The 18,488-nt window shown below is 54.1% G+C and overlaps 2 protein-coding genes across 2 annotated transcripts in view; one reads left to right on the forward strand and one right to left on the reverse strand.

Moving 5' to 3' along the window:
- Positions 1–14,089, forward strand: part of TMEM256 (transmembrane protein 256) — a 47,327-nt gene extending 33,238 nt beyond the window's left edge. Inside the window, exons 2-4 of the mRNA XM_069767584.1 lie at positions 10,769–10,806; positions 13,658–13,738; positions 13,879–14,089. Of these exons, the coding sequence (XP_069623685.1) occupies positions 10,769–10,806; positions 13,658–13,738; positions 13,879–14,022 (263 nt within the window). The 3' untranslated portion in view covers positions 14,023–14,089. The remainder of the gene's footprint in view (positions 1–10,768; positions 10,807–13,657; positions 13,739–13,878) is intronic.
- Positions 14,090–14,270: 181 nt separating this feature from the next.
- LOC138674906 (autotransporter adhesin BpaC-like) lies at positions 14,271–16,409 on the reverse strand. The gene has a single exon (XM_069762730.1). The coding sequence runs from the start codon at positions 16,407–16,409 to the stop codon at positions 14,271–14,273; it is 2,139 nt and encodes a 712-aa protein (XP_069618831.1).
- Positions 16,410–18,488: the final 2,079 nt, after the last annotated feature.

Consider the following 18,488-nt stretch of genomic DNA (forward strand, 5'->3'; position numbering starts at 1 on the left):
GACGACCAGCTGTCTTTCCCTCAACCACTCCTTTTGCGATTTTCCGGGTACTGTCTCCCGGTACAACCTTCCTCGTTCCCAGAACACCCTCTCCTTATCAGTCTCGGAGAAGCGCGTCTCGGCGAGTTGTCTCAAACTCTCTAGGCTCGCATCTGTGTGCAGAGCGGCCTGAAACTCCTGGCTAGGGGAAGCCAGAAGCGACGTCAGGGTCCCTTCCCCACGGGAACCCTCTTGGACCGGCTCTGGGTCCACCTCTGGTTCAGTCACACTGATGACTGAGGAGGGTCCGGAAGGCAGGCAGTTGTCTGCGTTCCGGGCACTCTGACTGTGGGTGACAGCAGCTACGTAGGCTGTCTCCCCGGGGATTTCTACAGACCCATCAGCCGGCGCTGCTATGGGCTCTACCTCCCCATCCACCCCCAACACTCCAGGGGCAGTGCTACTTATGGGCCAGTTACCTTCCTCGGTGGTACTGGTCAATTTCATGGCATCACCTTCCTCACGGTTCCCATGCTTCTCCCCATTTCCTGTAGCACCGACACTTGCCCCTGCTAGGGGTTCCTCAGCCGTCTCACTCCGCAGAGCGACGTGGCTGGGCACGCCTGTACCTATGGACACATTAACCTTTGCAGAAAAATGGTTATCAGGTTCAGTTGGCAAAGGTACAACATTTTCACCATCAATCCTAGGGAAAAAATCATTAGTAGATGCATCAACACAAGATAAAGCATGGTCAGGTAACACATGCGATTTCCCACCATCATCATCATCATCAGGGTTAACGTTACCCTCATTAGCAGATTGGGGAGGGGTGTCAGGGGCGTAGTATGCAACCATCCTCCCCAAATCAGTCCACAACAAAACATCAGTGGGCAAATTATCAGACAGCCCCACTTCCTTCACCCCAATCAATATAAACCCGGGCCATTGGTAAGGGACAGCTGATGCCCCCAATCCCAGTGACAGTTAGGGTTTTCCCCGGAATGATTTCTTCAGGGGCCGCCAGTTCGGGTCGGATGAGGGTTCGTTCAGCCCCGGTGTCCTTGAGGCCTGTAGCAACATGGCCTCCCACAGTGACGTGCTGTACGTTGTCACACACCCTCCCAAGCACCCCACCCACCAAAAGAACTGCTGCGTTAGGCCCTGGGGCCTTGGCTGGGGGGTTCTTCGGCCTGTCTGGAAAGAAGGTACTGATATGACCAGTCTGATGGCAGGTGTAACACGTGCGAGGTTCGGTGGTACGTCTGGTGCAGTTGGCCACGGGGCCAGGACCTCTGGTGTGTTGGCTGGCAGGGGTACTGGCGTTGGTTGCAGGCTTACCCCCTCTCCAGCTGGTGGTGACTGGCTTCCACACTTCCGATCTACGGTTGGCCTCATAGGCATCGGCAATCTGCGCTGCTTTCGTCACGTCTTTGGGTTCTCTGTCCATCACGAACTGTCGCACCTCAGCTGGGCAAAGATGTAAGAACTGGTCTTTGATCATCAGGTCTCGCAGCTGTGCAAAGGTGGTCACTGACAGTCCTTGGGTCCACTGGTCAAAGTGGGTCCCCAGTCCATGCACCACATCACTGTAACTGTCGTGTGGGCCACGTTGGAGGTTCCGGAACTTTCTACGGTACACCTCGGGTGTAAGCTGGTACTTGGCTATCAGGGCCTGCTTGATGACCTCATAGTCACCATCATGTTCTTGCGGGAGGGCAGCAAACGCCTCCAGAGCTTTGCCTCTCAGCCCTGGTGTCAGGTATCGTGCCCATTCATCTGTAGGCAGCCGGTACTGTCTGCAGGCTTTCTCAAAGGCCCGCAGAAAAGTGTCCAAGTCCCCGTCCTTCTCCATAACAGGAAAGTGATCGGGCCGGGGCTTTGGTATCTGAGCGCTGCTGGGCTCATGGCTCCGGGCGGAGGGTAGAGCATTGAGAAGAAAGCTCCACTCACACATTGAAACAAAGAGAGCCAGAGAGAGAAGGAGGGAGGGGGTTAACCCACAGCATGGGCTAACAGGCAAGCTACAAAATCATAACATTTCATACAATATCCTGACAACCAGCACAGAGAGACTGACCACCAGAGGAAAACAGAGACACCAGCACAGAGCGAACGACCAACAGAAGGAGACAGAGAGACACCAGCACAGAGACCGACCACCAGAGGGAGACAGAGAGACATCAATACAGAGAGACCGACCACCAGAGGGAGACAGAGAGACACCAGCACAGAGACCGACCACCAGAGGGAGACAGAGAGACACCAGTACAGAGAGACCGACCGCCAGAGGGAGACAGAGAGACACCAGAACAGAGAGACCGACCACCAGAGAGAGACAGACACCAGCACAGAGAGACCGACCACCAGAGAGAGACAGAGACACCAGCACAGAGAGATCGACCACCAGAGAGAGACAGAGAGACTCCAGCACAGAGAGAGACCGACCACCAGAAGGGGACAGAGAGACACCAGCACAGAGACCGACCACCAGAGGGAGACAGAGAGACACCAGTACAGAGAGACACCAGCACAGAGAGAGACCGACCACCAGAGGGAGACAGACACCAGCACAGAGAGACCGACCACCAGAGAGAGACAGAGACACCAGCACAGAGAGACTGACCACCAGAGGGAGACACACCAGCACAGAGAGAGACCGACCACCAGAAGGAGACAGAGATACACCAGCACAGAGAGACCGACCAGCAGAGGGAGACCGAGACACCAGCCCAGAGAGACTGACCACCAGAGGGAGACAGAGACACCAGCACAGAGAGAGACCAACCACCAGAGGGAGACAGAGACACCAGTACAGAGAGACCGACCACCAGAAGGTGACAGACACCAGCACAGAGAGACTGACCACCAGAGGGAGACAGAGACACCAGCACAGAGAGACTGACCACCAGAGGGAGACAGAGACACCAGCACAGAGAGAGACTGACCACCAGAGGGAGACAGAGAGACCGACCACCAGAGGGAGACAGACACCAGCACAGAGAGACCGACCACCAGAGGGAGACAGAGACACCAGTACAGAGAGACCGACCACCAGAAGGTGACAGACACCAGCACAGAGAGAGACTGACCACCAGAGGGAGACAGAGACACCAGTACAGAGAGACCGACCACCAGAGGGAGACAGAGAGACCGACCACCAGAGGGAGACAGAGAGACCGACCACCAGAGGGAGACAGAGAGACCGACCACCAGAGGGAGACAGAGACACCAGCACAGAGAGACCGACCACCAGAGGGAGACAGAGACACCAGCACAGAGAGACCGACCACCAGAGGGAGACAGAGACCCCAGCACAGAGAGACCGACCACCAGAGGGAGACGAGACACCAGCACAGAGAGACCGACCACCAGAGGGAGACAGAGACACCAGCACAGAGAGACCGACTCCAGCAATGTGTATGGTGCCCCCTCTGGTGAGGAGGTGTAATGTGTACTGTATTCCCTCTGGTGAGGAGGTGTTATGTGTACTGTATTCCCTCTGGTGAGGCGGTGTAATGTGTACGGCGCCCTCTCTGGTAAGGAGTTGTAATGTGTACTGTACTACCTCGGATGAGGAGGTGTAATGTGTACTGCGCTCCCTCTGGTGAGGAGATATAATGTGTACTGTGCTCCCACTGGTGAGGAGGTGTAATGTGTACTGTACTCCCTCTGGTGAGGAGGTGTAATGTGTAGTGGGCTTCCTCTGGTGAGGAGGTGTAATGTGTACTGTACTCCCTCTGGTGAGGCGGTGTAATGTGTAGTGGGCTTCCTCTGGTGAGGAGGTGTAATGTGTACTGTACTCCCTCGGATGAGGTGGTGTAATGTGTACAGCGCCCCCTCTGGTGAGGAGGTGTATTGTGTACAGCGCCCCCTCTGGTGAGGAGGTGTATTGTGTACAGCGCCCCCTCTGGTGAGGAGGTGTAATGTGTACTGTGCTCCCTCTGGTGGGGAAGTGTAATGTGTACTGTGCTCCCTCTGGTGAGGAGGTGTAATGTGTACTGTGCTCCCTCTGGTGGGGAAGTGTAATGTGTACGGCGCCCCCTCTGGTGAGGAGGTGTAATGTGTAAGGCGTCCTCTTTTGTGAGGAGGTGTAATGTGTACTGTACTCCTTCGGGTGAGGTGGTGTAATGTGTACAGCGCCCCCTCTGGTGAGGTGGTGTAATGTGTAGTGGGCGTCCTCTGGTGAGACGGTGTAATGTGTACAGCGCCCCCTCTGAAACGGAGGTGTAATGTGTACAGCACCCCCTCTGGTGAGGAGGTGTAATATGTACAGCGCCCCCTCTGGTGAGGAGGTGTAATGTGTACTGTGCTCCTTCTGGTGAGGTGTAATGTGTACTGTGCTCCCTCTGGTGAGGTGGTGTAATGTGTACTGTGCTCCCTCTGGTGAGGTGGTGTAATGTGTACTGTGCTCCCTCTGGTGAGGTGTAATGTGTACTGTACTCCCTCGGGTGAGGAGGTGTAATGTGTACGGCGCCCCCTCTGGTGAGGAGATGTAATGTGTACTGTACTCCCTCTGGTGAGGAGGTGTAATGTGTTTGGCGCCCCCTCTGGTGAGGAGGTGTAATGTGTACTGTACTCCCTCAGGTGAGGTGGTGTAATGTGTACTGCGCTCCCTCTGGTGAGGAGGTGTAATGTGTACTGTACTTCCTCTGGTGAGGAGGTGTAATGTGTACGGCGCCCCCTCTGGTGTGGTGGTGTAATGTGTACTGTACTCCCTCTGGTGAGGAGGTGTAATGTGTATGGCGCCCCCTCTGGTGAGGAGGTGTAATGTGTACTGTACTCCCTCTGGTGAGGTGGTGTAATGTGTATGGCGCCCCCTCTGGTGAGGAGGTGTAATGTGTACTGTACTCCCTCAGGTGAGGTGGTGTAATGTGTATGGCGCCCCCTCTGGTGAGGAGGTGTAATGTGTACTGTACTTCCTCTGGTGAGGAGGTGTAATGTGTACTGCGCTCCCTCTGGTGAGGAGGTGTAATGTGTACTGTACTTCCTCTGGTGAGGTGGTGTAATGTGTACTGTGCTCCCTCTGGTGAGGTGGTGTAATGTGTACTGTGCTCCCTCTGGTGAGGTGTAATGTGTACTGTACTCCCTCGGGTGAGGAGGTGTAATGTGTACGGCGCCCCCTCTGGTGAGGAGATGTAATGTGTACTGTACTCCCTCTGGTGAGGTGGTGTAATGTGTACTGTGCTCCCTCTGGTGAGGTGGTGTAATGTGTACTGTGCTCCCTCTGGTGAGGTGTAATGTGTACTGTACTCCCTCGGGTGAGGAGGTGTAATGTGTATGGCGCCCCCTCTGGTGAGGTGGTGTAATGTGTACTGTGCTCCCTCTGGTGAGGTGGTGTAATGTGTACTGTGCTCCCTCTGGTGAGGTGTAATGTGTACTGTACTTCCTCTGGTGAGGAGGTGTAATGTGTACGGCGCCCCCTCTGGTGAGGAGGTGTAATGTGTACTGTACTCCCTCTGGTGAGGAGGTGTAATGTGTACTGTGCTCCCTCTGGTGAGGAGGTGTAATGTGTACTGTGCTCCCTCTGGTGAGGAGGTGTAATGTGTATGGCGCCCCCTCTGGTGAGGAGGTGTAATGTGTACTGTACTCCCTCGGGTGAGGAGGTGTAATGTGTATGGCGCCCCCTCTGGTGAGGTGGTGTAATGTGTACTGTGCTCCCTCTGGTGAGGTGGTGTAATGTGTACTGTGCTCCCTCTGGTGAGGAGGTGTAATGTGTATGGCGCCCCCTCTGGTGAGGAGGTGTAATGTGTACTGTACTCCCTCGGGTGAGGAGGTGTAATGTGTATGGCGCCCCCTCTGGTGAGGTGGTGTAATGTGTACTGTGCTCCCTCTGGTGAGGTGGTGTAATGTGTACTGTGCTCCCTCTGGTGAGGTGTAATGTGTACTGTACTTCCTCTGGTGAGGAGGTGTAATGTGTACGGCGCCCCCTCTGGTGAGGAGATGTAATGTGTACTGTACTCCCTCTGGTGAGGAGGTGTAATGTGTTTGGCGCCCCCTCTGGTGAGGAGGTGTAATGTGTACTGTACTTCCTCTGGTGAGGAGGTGTAATGTGTACGGCGCCCCCTCTGGTGTGGTGGTGTAATGTGTACTGTACTCCCTCTGGTGAGGAGGTGTAATGTGTATGGCGCCCCCTCTGGTGAGGAGGTGTAATGTGTACTGTACTCCCTCTGGTGAGGAGGTGTAATGTGTATGGCGCCCCCTCTGGTGAGGAGGTGTAATGTGTACTGTACTCCCTCTGGTGAGGTGGTGTAATGTGTATGGCGCCCCCTCTGGTGAGGAGGTGTAATGTGTACTGTACTCCCTCAGGTGAGGTGGTGTAATGTGTATGGCGCCCCCTCTGGTGAGGAGGTGTAATGTGTACTGTACTTCCTCTGGTGAGGAGGTGTAATGTGTACTGCGCTCCCTCTGGTGAGGAGGTGTAATGTGTACTGTACTTCCTCTGGTGTGGTGGTGTAATGTGTACTGTACTCCCTCTGGTGAGGAGGTGTAATGTGTACTGTACTCCCTCTGGTGAGGAGGTGTAATGTGTACGGCGCCCCCTCTGGTGTGGTGGTGTAATGTGTACTGTACTCCCTCTGGTGAGGAGGTGTAATGTGTATGGCGCCCCCTCTGGTGAGGAGGTGTAATGTGTACTGTACTCCCTCTGGTGAGGAGGTGTAATGTGTATGGCGCCCCCTCTGGTGAGGAGGTGTAATGTGTACTGTACTCCCTCTGGTGAGGAGGTGTAATGTGTACTGTACTCCCTCTGGTGAGGAGGTGTAATGTGTATGGCGCCCCCTCTGGTGAGGAGGTGTAATGTGTACTGTACTCCCTCTGGTGAGGAGGTGTAATGTGTACTGCGCTCCCTCTGGTGAGGAGGTGTAATGTGTACTGTACTCCCTCAGGTGAGGTGGTGTAATGTGTATGGCGCCCCCTCTGGTGAGGAGGTGTAATGTGTACGGCGCCCCCTCTGGTGTGGTGGTGTAATGTGTACTGTACTCCCTCTGGTGAGGAGGTGTAATGTGTACGTCGCCCCCTCTGGTGAGGAGGTGTAATGTGTATGGCGCTTTCACTGATCTCAGGGTCGATATCATTATCATCCTTCGCCACTCACACTAATATGTCATGAATCGGGGTTGTTTGGTTGCCCAGTTCTTTTCTGAAGGGGATCTATCTATATCAAGAAGAGAATGTCCAGCTTCACTGAATCCGTAAAAAAGAATTTTCTTTATTCACAAACTTTAAGCATAGAGGATACAGACTTCAGCACGAACCATATGGGTAAGAATCTCAACACGTTTCTGCAGCTGAGAGCTATGCATGTGTAACTGAAGTAATCAACTTCATCCTATTTCCTGACACCTCCCCCTTTTGGACTGTGCTACGGAGGCAGAACCTCACGGGACTCCTTCATGCGCACTTCGGCAGGTTTGCCCCGGCGGGACATCCCATCTGCATTGCCATGCTCGCTGCCCTTTTTGTGTTTCTCGTTAAAGTTGTGGTGTTGGAGGTCAGGGCTCCAGCGTAACAACCTTCCGTTGGTTCCACACATGGCTTGTAGCCAGCGCAGAGGGTTGTGATCAGTCACCACAGTGAAGGGGTAACCATACCGGTAGGGCTGCAAACGTTGCAGGGCCCAGACCATGGCCAGGCACTCCTAATCAATGGTGGAATAGGCCACTTCCCTCGGCAGAAGCTTCCGGCTCAGGTACAACACAGGGTGCTCTTGGTTCCCCGAGTCAACCTGGCTGAGCACACCACTGAGGCTAAACTCGCTGGCATCGGTCTGCCACAGGAACGGGCGACTGCTGTCGACTGCTTTTATCACAGGAGAATTGCACAGGGCTGTTTTCAAAGCCTGGAAGGCCACTATAGTTCGATACGAAGCGGCTATAGTACCCTGCAGTTGTCAGGAAGGACATCACCTGCTTCTTGGTCCTGGGGGGGCCAGGACGCTTTATGGAGTTCCCGCCTACCCGGTGCCCCAGGTAGTGGACCTCTCTCATACCCATCTAGCACTTTCCCTGCTTGATGATCAGACCTGCTTGGTGAATTCGCCTGAGCACTTCCTGAAAATGCTGCAGGTGTTCATCCCAGGAGGAACTGAAGATGGCAATGTCATCCAAGTACGCCACTGCGTACTTCTCCAGTCCCTGAAGCAGGAGGTTGACCATCCGCTGGAAAGTGGCTGGGGCATTCTTCATGCCGAAGGGCATGACCGTGGACTCGTACAGTCCGAAGGGTGTGATAAAGGCGGACTTCTGCGCCTCGGGGGTCGGGAATCTGCTAGTATCCCCGACTCAGATCCATTATGGACAGATATTTTGCGTCAGCTAACCGCTCAAGCAGCTCCTCGATGTGTGGCATGGGGTGCGCGTTAGAGGCTGTGATGGCGTTGAGCCCACTGTAGGCCATGCAGAACCGGGTGGTCTGATCCTTCTTTGGCACGAGAACTACAGGTGAGGCCCATGCGCTCTTTGACCATTGAATCACCCCGAGCTGTAACATCTCATCAATCTCCTGGCACATAACCTGCTGCACCTTGTCGGATATCCAATAGGGTGTTCGCCGTCGTGGGGCATGATTCCACCTCGTGGACCGCTAACTCATTCCTTTCAGGTCGGTTGGAGAACACGGCCTGGAAGGGTTCCAGCGTGGTCCGCAACTGTGACAGCTGGGGTTCGATTAACAAGGCGCTTACCTCCACGTCCTTGATGGACACACCAGCCTTGGGCCAGCATGTCCGGGGGGGGGGGGGGGGGTCTTCCTCCCCATCTTTGGCCAGGCTGCAGACCAGTAGGACGTAGACTTCACATTCGTGATGAGCCTTCATCATATTGACGTGAAAGACCTTTCGCCTACCCCGAGCGTGATCAAGCTTTGCCACGTAGGTGACTGGATTGAGCTGTTGGTGGACGACGTACGGGCCTTCCTAGGCTGCCTGAAGCTTATCCTTTGGTACGAGGACCAGCATCCACACCTTTTGACCCACCTGGTAGGTGCACTCCCGGGCATTCTGGTCGTACCAGTGCTTCTGGTCAGCCTGAACCTGCATCATGTTGTCATGCACGAACTGCGTCAATGTCTATTTTGTCACGGAAGCGCATGACATACTCTACTATGGACACTTCAAAAGGGTTCGGCTCCTCTTCCCAGGATTCCCTTACCAACCCAAGGGGTCCCCGGACTCGCCTGCCATACAGGAGCTTGAAAGGGGAGAACCCCATCGAGGTCTGCGGAACCTTTTGGTAAGAGAATAGCAGGTGTGGGAGGTACCGCTCCCAGTCGTGTCCTTGGGTGTCAACCTGTATGCGTAGCATCTGTTTGAGGGTACCGTTGAAGCGCTTACATGAGCCACTGGTCTGTGGGTGATACGCACTCGATACCAGACGCTTCACCTGCATTTTCTTACAGAAAGCCTCCTGTCAGGAAATAGGAAGAATTTCTGACTTACTCCCATTACACATTCAGAGCTCTCAGCTGCAGTTTCCTGTGCCTGCCAGCAGAAGGCTGGAATCCTAAGCCACTCTCCCTTCCCCTGCTATATAGTGTAATGTGCGCCCAGTGTGCTAAAATCACTGAAGAATTTTTATTGCTCTGTGCTGGGATAGACAAGTCTCCCTACACTCCTCATTCCCCCCTCCCACCTGATACTGGCTATAACTGGTACAGAAAGCATGGGATTCTACTGTTTGTTTAAGGTTATGTATTTTGGCACCAATCAGGGCTAGAGATATAAGGATTATATATTCCGGATGTCCATCGAGAGATCTATAACTCCCTGAAATCGCTAAAAGCTAAACCCAACGAGTGCAAGGAGCGGGTTTCTCCATAAGGGGGTCGTGTAGCTACGCCGTGTTTACACTTAAAAGAATCCCCCTGACGTGGTGCACTTCCTGATCATCGTGTCCGTATACGAGGTTCATACAGCGAGATATGTCAAAAAATGGTTTGTCATAACTCTGAGAATAGAGGAGTGCGTTTCATAACTCAGCCCACTCAGTGATGTCACGACCAGAGGGCATATCTTAACTCTGCTGAGTTGTGAGTGTATCTTTTGTCCGGGGTCTAGCTGCAATTCAGGTGTGTGATATGCATCTTGATGTGTCTCCTGAGCACATGGGCAACCAGGAGATGAAATGATCTGAACACTATGTAAGTGTTTTTCAACTTTAATCCCATTTTATTTGTAATTGTACCGTACATACGATACTTGGTATTATAAAAGTAGACAAGTATCGTATGTACAGTACAATTACAAATAAAATGGGTTTAAAGTTGAAAAAAACACTTACATTTCTTTCAGATCATTTGTATAGCAGTTAGACCCCGGAAGACTACTGCTTCACTCACTTATTTCCCAGCCTAAAACCAAGGCACTCCCCCTGTGGTGACCCCACTCAGAGTCTGAATCCTCCCCTTTTCTTAGTGTTGTGACAAACCATTTTTATACATAGCTCACTGTATGAACCTCATATACGAACGACACAATGATCAGGATGTGCACCACATTGGGGCAGAGTGAAGAGGTGGGGTTGGAAAAGCCCACAGCGTGTGTCTGAAAACTCATGGACCCTTTAGGTATGTACTCAAAACATGGCATATTCATATTATCCTGACACACCCCCTCTGGTAGTAATGTGTACGGTGCTCACTGTGGTGAGGAGGTGTAATGTGTACGGCTCCCTTTCTTGTAAGGCGGTGTAATGTGGACAGGTCCTCATGCAGTGATGTCGTGTGCCAGGTATAAAGGCCGGCACCCTCTATAGTGCGGCTGTTTAATGACGGTATATACTCTCTGTTTCAGGCTTCCGGCGTAGCGATCGGGACGATTATTTGAAGGAGGTGACTTTCCTGTTTTCCCGTTTTCTGATTTCTTTGCTGCTTTTTTTTTCTTCTGGTGCTGCTGTTTTCAGGATTTCTGAGTTGTACTTCTTTCTTTTCCCCCTTTTTCTCTCATGATCTGGTCTCTACAGTGTCTGCTTGTATGTCTGTGAACGGCTGAGTTCTGCTGTCTTTCCTTCCTTATTCTCTGTCTTCTTTCCCTTTCTCCTGTCCCTTTCTCTCTCCCTTCCCTTTCTTTCTTTTCTCTTCCCCTTCTACCCTTTTTCCCTTCCCCCTTCTTCCCCTCCTTCCCTTCACCCCCTTCTTCCTTCTGCCCCGTCTTCCTTTTCCCTTCTTCCTTTTCCCCTCTTCATTTATACCCCCTTCTTTTTTCCCCCTTCTTTCTTTCCCCTTTTTTCTTTTTCACACTTCTTTCTTTTTCCCTTCCTTTTTCCCTTCTTTCCTTTTTCCCTTCTTTCCTTTTCCCCTTCTTCCCTTTTCCCCTTCTTTCCTTTTTCCCCTTCCTTTTCCCCTTCTTTTTTCCCCTTCTTTTTTCCCCCCTTATTTCTTCTCAACATCTTTCTTTTTCTGCTTCTTTCTTTCCCCTTTCTTTTTCCCACTTCTTTTTTTCCTTTTCCATTCTTTCCTTTCCCCTTCTTTCTTTTTCCCCTTCTTTCCTTTTCTCCCTCCTTCCCTTTTCCCTTCTTCCTTTCCCCCTCTTCATTTATACCCTTTCTTTCGTTCCCCATTTTTGGTTTTTCACACTTCTTTCTTTTTCCCTTCTTTCCTTTTTCCCTTCTTTCCTTTTTCCCTTCTTTCCTTTTTCCCCTTTTCTTTCTTCCCCCTTCCTTTTCCTACTCTTCCATTTCCCCTCTTCATTTACCCCCTTCTTTTTTCCCCTTCTTTCTTTTCCCCCCTTATTTCTTCTCCCCATCTTTTTTCCGCTTCTTTCTTTCCCCTTTCTTTCTTTTTCCCACTTCTTTTTTTCCTTTCTTTTCCATTCTTTCCTTTCCCCTTCTTTCTTTTTCCCCTTCTTTCCTTTTCCCCTTCTTTCTTTTTCTCCCTCCTTCCCTTTCCCCTTCTTCTTTTTCTCCCTTTTTCCTTTCCCTCTATTCTCCTTCCCTTTACTTTCCTCTTCCTTTTACTTTCTCCTCTTCTTCCCCTTTCTTCTTTCCCCTTTCTTCTTTCCCTCCCTCTCCCGCTTCCCTACTTCCCTTTCCTTACCCCTCCCTGCCTTTTCCTTTCCCCTTCCCTCCTTCCTTTTCTTTTCCCCTTTCTTTCCTACCTTTTCCCTTTGCCTCCTTCCCTTCTATTCCCCCTTCCCTCCTTACATTACCTATTCCCTCCTTTTCTTTCCCTCCTTTTCTTTCTCCTTTCCCTCCTTTCCTTCCCCCTTCCCTCCTTTCCATCCCTTTTACTCTTCCCTTTTCCTGTCCTCCTTCCCCTTTCCCCCTTCCTCCTTCACTTTTCCCATCCTCCTTCCCTTTTCCCTTTCCCCCTCCTTCCTTCCCTTGTTTTCTGTTGTGAATTCTGTGGCTGAATTCACTCCTGTGGTCACAAGTGGTACTGCAGCTTCTGAGCTTCCTCCCTCAGGTGTTCTGGTGAGCTCGTTAACTGCTTCATTACTTAACTCCGCCTGATGCTGCTATCCTTGCTCCTTGTCAATGTTTCAGTGTTGGATCTGAGCTTCTCCTGATTGTTCCTGTGACCTGCTGCTCTGTATAGCTAAGTGCTTTTTGCTTTTTTGTTGCTTTTTTTCTGTCCAACTTGTCTTTTGTTTTGCTGGAAGCTCTGAGACGCAAAGGGTGTACCGCCGTGCCGTTAGTTCGGCACGGTGGGGTTTTTTTTGCCCCCTTTGCGTGGTTTTGCTTTAGGGTTTTTTGTAGACTGCAAAGTTCGCTTTACTATCCTCGCTCTGTCCTAGAATATCGGGCCCCACTTTGCTGAATCTATTTCATCCCTACGTTTTGTCTTTTCATCTTACTCACAGTCATTATATGTGGGGGGCTGCCTTTTCCTTTGGGGAATTTCTCTGGGGCAAGTCAGGCCTATTTTTCTATCTTCAGGCTAGCTAGTTTCTTAGGCTGTGCCGAGTTGCCTAGGTAGTTGTTAGGCGCAATCCACAGCCGCTTTTAGTTGTGTTTAGGATAGGATCAGGTGTGCAGTCTACAGAGTTTCCACGTCTCAGAGCTCGTTCTTGTATTTTTGGGTATTTGTCAGATCACTGTGTGCGCTCTGATCGCTAAGCACACTGTGTTTCTGGATTGCCTTCATAACACCTGTCATTAGCAAACATAACAGTTTTCCTTTCCTCCTTCCATTTCCCCTTTTCCTCTTTCCCTTTTCTCTTTCCCCTTCCTCCTTCGTTTTCCCCTTCCTCCATCCTCCATCCTTTTTTCCCTTGCGTTTCCCGCCCTTCTTGCCTCCTTCATTTCTCTTTCCCCATTCCCTCCTTCCCTTTCCTTTCACATTCCTTTTCCCCTTGCCTTCCCCCCTTCCCTTTCCCCCTTCCCTTCCCTCCTTCTCTTTCCCTCCATCCATTTCCCTCTTCCCTTCTCTTTACCCATTCCCCTTCCCTTTCTCCTTCTTTTCCCTTCGCTTCCTTTTCCCCCTTTCCCTCCTTCCCTTTCCACATTCTCTCCTTCGCTTTCCTTTCCTTTACCCCTTCATTTTCCATCTTCCCTTCCCTCTTTTCTTTTTCCCCTTCCCTCTATTCCTTTCCTGCTTCCCTCCTTCCCTTTCCTCCTTGCCTTTTCCTCTTCCTTCCTCCCGTTTCTGTGAATTGCTGAGTTTTGCGGTGGGGATTTCCACGCTGCAGGCAGGTCTCGTGCCGCAGGTCCCCCTCCTCACTGATCTGTTTTCTCTTTTTCAGCTTTATGAGACCAGTAATCGCTATCACTTCCTGCACAGCCTGGCGTTACTGGCGGTGCCGCACTGCAGACGCCCCATGCTGGTACGTATATGTCTTAAGGTCTCGGCTGCTGTCACCCTAATGCCTCCTGGGTACTAGGATCATTGTGTGGGTGGACTCTGTGTTCTTTTTATATATATATATACCGCACACTCACCACTGCTCTTCGGCTCCCCCCGCAGGCCGGATCGCTCCTGACATCTGGTATCGTCCTGTTTTGTGGTTCTTTTTATTACCAAGCACTGAGCGGAGACCCCTCCTTGACCAAAGCCGCCCCGTACGGGGGCACAATACTCATCCTGGGGTGGGCTGCCATGGCGCTGTGAGCAGAGCCGATCATACACGTATACTTATTCTGTACAGTGATGTTTTATTAAAGGCTTTTTCCTGGGAGATCAGAGGTGTCTTATGTGGGGGAGGGGAGGCGACGGATCCTGCATCACAAGAGCTAACACTAATGTCTGCTGCCGGAGGTGCTGCCTCCTGCTGGCGATTCACTGTCTGGAGGAAGTTGATGAGGAGAAGAGTGAGATGTCGCCACCACCTGCCCCCGTTCTGTTTGGTTACGTCACTGTCATGTGGGTGTTCCCCCTCTGTTGTTGCTGTCCCACCTGTGTTGTGGCCATCCCTGTACCCCCTCAGTTGTCTCTATCCCCCATGTTGTTGCTGCGTTCCTGCAGTTGTCTCCGTCCTTCCTGTGTTGTCGCCGTCCCCCCTGCAGTTGTCGCTGTCCCCCCTGTGTTCTCGCCGTTCCTCCCTGAGTTGTCGCCGCCCCCCTGCAGTTGTAGCCATCCCCTCTGCAGTTGTCGCCGTCCTCCCTGCAGTTGTCGCCGTCCCCCCTGCAGTTGTCGCCATCCTCCCTGCAGTTGTATCCATCCCCCTGCGTTGTCGCTGTCCCCCCTGCAGTTGTCGCCGTCCTCCCTGTGTTGTCGCCATCCTCCCTGCAGTTGTATCCATCCTCCCTGCAGTTGTCGCCATTTTCCCTGCAGTTGTATCCATCCCCCCCTGTGTTGTCGCTGTCCCCCCTGCAGTTGTTGCTGTCCCCCCTGCAGTTGTCGCCGTCCTCCCTGTGTTGTCGCCATCCTCCCTGCAGTTGTATCCATCCCCCCTGCAGTTGTCGCCGTCCTCCCTTTGTTGTCGCCGTCCTCCCTGTGTTGTCGCCGTCGTCCCTGCAGTTGTCTCCATCGCCCCTGCAGTTGTCGCCGTCCTCCCTGTGTTGTCGCCGTCCTCCCTGTGTTGTCGCTGTCCTCCGTGTTGTCGCCGTCCTCCCTGTGTTGTCGCCGTCCTCCCTGTGTTGTCGCCGTCCTCCCTGTGTTGTCGCCGTCCTCCCTGTGTTGTCGCTGTCCTCCGTGTTGTTGCTGTCCTCCCTGTGTTGTCGCCGTCCTCCCTGTGTTGTCGCCGTCCTCCCTGTGTTGTCGCCACCCCCCCTCTGCAGTTTTCGGCGGCCTCCCTGTGTTGTCGCCGTCGTTCCTGCAGTTGTCTCCATCCCCCCTGCAGTTGTCGCCGTCTTCCCTGTGTTGTTGCCGTCCTCCCTGTGCTGTCGCCGTCCTCCCTGTGTTGTCGCCGTCCTCTCTGTGTTGTCGCCGTCCTCCCTGCAGTTGTATCCATCCTCCCTGCAGTTGTCGCCATTTTCCCTGCAGTTGTATCCATCCCCCCCTGTGTTGTCGCTGTCCCCCCTGCAGTTGTTGCTGTCCCCCCTGCAGTTGTCGCCGTCCTCCCTGTGTTGTCGCCATCCTCCCTGCAGTTGTATCCATCCCCCCTGCAGTTGTCGCCGTCCTCCCTTTGTTGTCGCCGTCCTCCCTGTGTTGTCGCCGTCGTCCCTGCAGTTGTCTCCATCGCCCCTGCAGTTGTCGCCGTCCTCCCTGTGTTGTCGCCGTCCTCCCTGTGTTGTCGCTGTCCTCCGTGTTGTCGCCGTCCTCCCTGTGTTGTCGCCGTCCTCCCTGTGTTGTCGCCGTCCTCCCTGTGTTGTCGCCGTCCTCCCTGTGTTGTCGCTGTCCTCCGTGTTGTTGCTGTCCTCCCTGTGTTGTCGCCGTCCTCCCTGTGTTGTCGCCGTCCTCCCTGTGTTGTCGCCACCCCCCCTCTGCAGTTTTCGGCGGCCTCCCTGTGTTGTCGCCGTCGTTCCTGCAGTTGTCTCCATCCCCCCTGCAGTTGTCGCCGTCTTCCCTGTGTTGTTGCCGTCCTCCCTGTGCTGTCGCCGTCCTCCCTGTGTTGTCGCCGTCCTCTCTGTGTTGTCGCCGTCCTCCCTGCAGTTGTATCCATCCCCTCTGCAGTTGTCGCTGTCCTCCCTGTGTTGTCGCTGTCCTCCGTGTTGTCGCCGTCCTCCCTGCAGTTGTATCCATCCCCTCTGCAGTTGTCGCTGTCCTCCCTGTGTTGTCGCCGTCTCCCCTGCAGTTGTCGCCGTCCTCCCTGCAGTTGTCGCCATCCTCCCTGCAGTTGTCGCCATCCTCCCTGCAGTTGTCGCCATCCTCCCTGCAGTTGTCGCTGTCCTCCCTGCAGTTGTATCCATCCCCTCTGCAGTTGTCGCTGTCCTCCCTGTGTTGTCGACGTCCTCCCTGCAGTTGTATCCATCCCCTCTGCAGTTGTCGCTGTCCTCCCTGTGTTGTCGCCGTCCTCCCTGCAGTTGTATCCATCCCCTCTGCAGTTGTCGTCGTCCTCCCTGTGTTGTCGCCATGCCCTTGCAGTTGTCGCCGCCTCCCTCTGCAGTTGTCGCCATCCTCCCTTTGTTGTCGCTGTCCTCCCTGCAGTTGTCTCCGTCCTCCCTGCAGTTGTCGCCGTCCTCCCTGCAGTTGTATCCATCCCCTCTGCAGTTGTCGCTGTCCTCCCTGTGTTGTCGACGTCCTCCCTGCAGTTGTATCCATCCCCCCTGCAGTTGTCACTGTCCTCCCTGTGTTGTCGCCGCCCCTCTCTGCAGTTGTCGCCATCCTCCCTTTGTTGTCGCCGTCTTCCCTGTGTTGTCACCGTCGTCCCTTTGTTGTCGTCGTCCTCCCTGTGTTGTCGCCATGCCCTTGCAGTTGTATCCATCCCCCCTGCAGTTGTCGCTGTCCTCCCTGTGTTGTCGCCGCCCCCCTCTGCAGTTGTCGCTGTCCTCCCTGTGTTGTCGCCGTCCTCCCTGCAGTTGTAGCCATCCTCCCTGTGTTGTCGCCGTCCTCCCTGTGTTGTCGCCACCCCCCTCTGCAGTTGTCGCCATCCTCCCTTTGTTGTCGCCGTCCCCCCAGCAGTTGTCGCCGTCTTCCCTGCAGTTGTATCCATCCCCTCTGCAGTTGTTGCCGTCCTCCCTGCAGTTGTCGCCGTCCTCCCTGTGTTGTCGCCATCGTCCCTGCAGTTGTATCCATCCCCTCTGCAGTTGTTGCTGTCCTCCCTGTGTTGTCGCCATCCTCCCTGCAGTTGTATCCATCCTCCCTGTGTTGTCGCCGTCCTCCCTGCAGTTGTATCCATCCCCCCTGCAGTTGTCGCTGTCCTCCCTGTGTTGTCACCGCCCCCATCTGCAGTTGTCGCCATCCTCCCTTTGTTGTCGCCGTCCTCCTTGTGTTGTCACCGTCGTCCCTGCAGTTGTCGCCGTCCCCCCTGCAGTTGTATCCATCCCCTCTGCAGTTGTCGCTGTCCTCCCTGTGTTGTCGCCATGCCCTTGCAGTTGTCGCCGTCCCCCCTGTAGTTGTCGCCGTCCTCCCTGCAGTTGTATCCATCCCCCCTGCAGTTGTCGCCTCCCCCCTCTGCAGTTGTCGCTGTCCTCCCTGTGTTGTCGCCGCCCCCCTCTGCAGTTGTCGCTGTCCTCCCTGTGTTGTCGCCGTCCTCCCTGCAGTTGTATCCATCCTCCCTGTGTTGTCGCCGTCCTCACTGTGTTGTCGCCGTCTTCCCAGCAGTTGTATCCATCCTCCCTGTGTTGTCGCCATCCTCCCTGTGTTGTCGCCGCCCCCCTCTGCAGTTGTCGCCGTCCTCCCTGTGTTTTCGCCGTCGTCCCTGCAGTTGTCGCAGTCCCCCCAGCAGTTGTCGCCATCCTCCCTGCAGTTGTATCCATCCCCTCTGCAGTTGTCGCCGTCCTCCCTGCAGTTGTCGCCGTCCTCCCTGTGTTGTCGCCATCGTCCCTGCAGTTGTATCCATCCCCCCTGCAGTTGTATCCATCCCCCCTGTGTTGTCGCTGTCCCCCCTGCAGTTGTCGCTGTCCCCCCTGCAGTTGTCGCCGTCCTCCCTGCAGTTGTCGCCGTCCTCCCTGCAGTTGTCGCCGTCCTCCCTGCAGTTGTCTCTGTCCTCCCTGTGTTGTCGCCGCCCCCCTCTGCAGTTGTCGCCATCCTCCCTTTGTTGTCGCCGTCCCCCCTGCAGTTGTCGCCGTCCTCCCTGTGTTGTCGCCGTCGTCCCTGCAGTTGTCGCCGTCCCCCCAGCAGTTGTCGCCGTCCTCCCTGCAGTTGTATCAATCCCCTCTGCAGTTGTTGCCGTCCTCCCTGCAGTTGTATCCATCCTCCCTGTGTTGTCGCCATCCTCCCTGCAGTTGTATCCATCCCCCCTGCAGTTGTCGCTGTCCTCCCTGTGTTGTCGCCGCCCCCCTCTGCAGTTGTCGCTGTCCTCCCTGTGTTGTTGCCATCCTCCCTGCAGTTGTCGCCGTCCTCCCTGCAGTTGTCGCCGCCCCCCTCTGCATTTGTCGCTGTCCTCCCTGTGTTGTTGCCATCCTCCCTGCAGTTGTCGCCGTCCTCCCTGCAGTTGTCGCCGCCCCCCCTCTTCAGTTGTCGCTGTCCTCCCTGTGTTGTTGCCATCCTCCCTGCAGTTGTCGCCGTCCTCCCTGCAGTTGTCGCCGCCCCCC

Source organism: Ranitomeya imitator, chromosome 4 (assembly GCF_032444005.1).
Source record: "Ranitomeya imitator isolate aRanImi1 chromosome 4, aRanImi1.pri, whole genome shotgun sequence".
Lineage (NCBI taxonomy): Eukaryota > Metazoa > Chordata > Amphibia > Anura > Dendrobatidae > Ranitomeya > Ranitomeya imitator.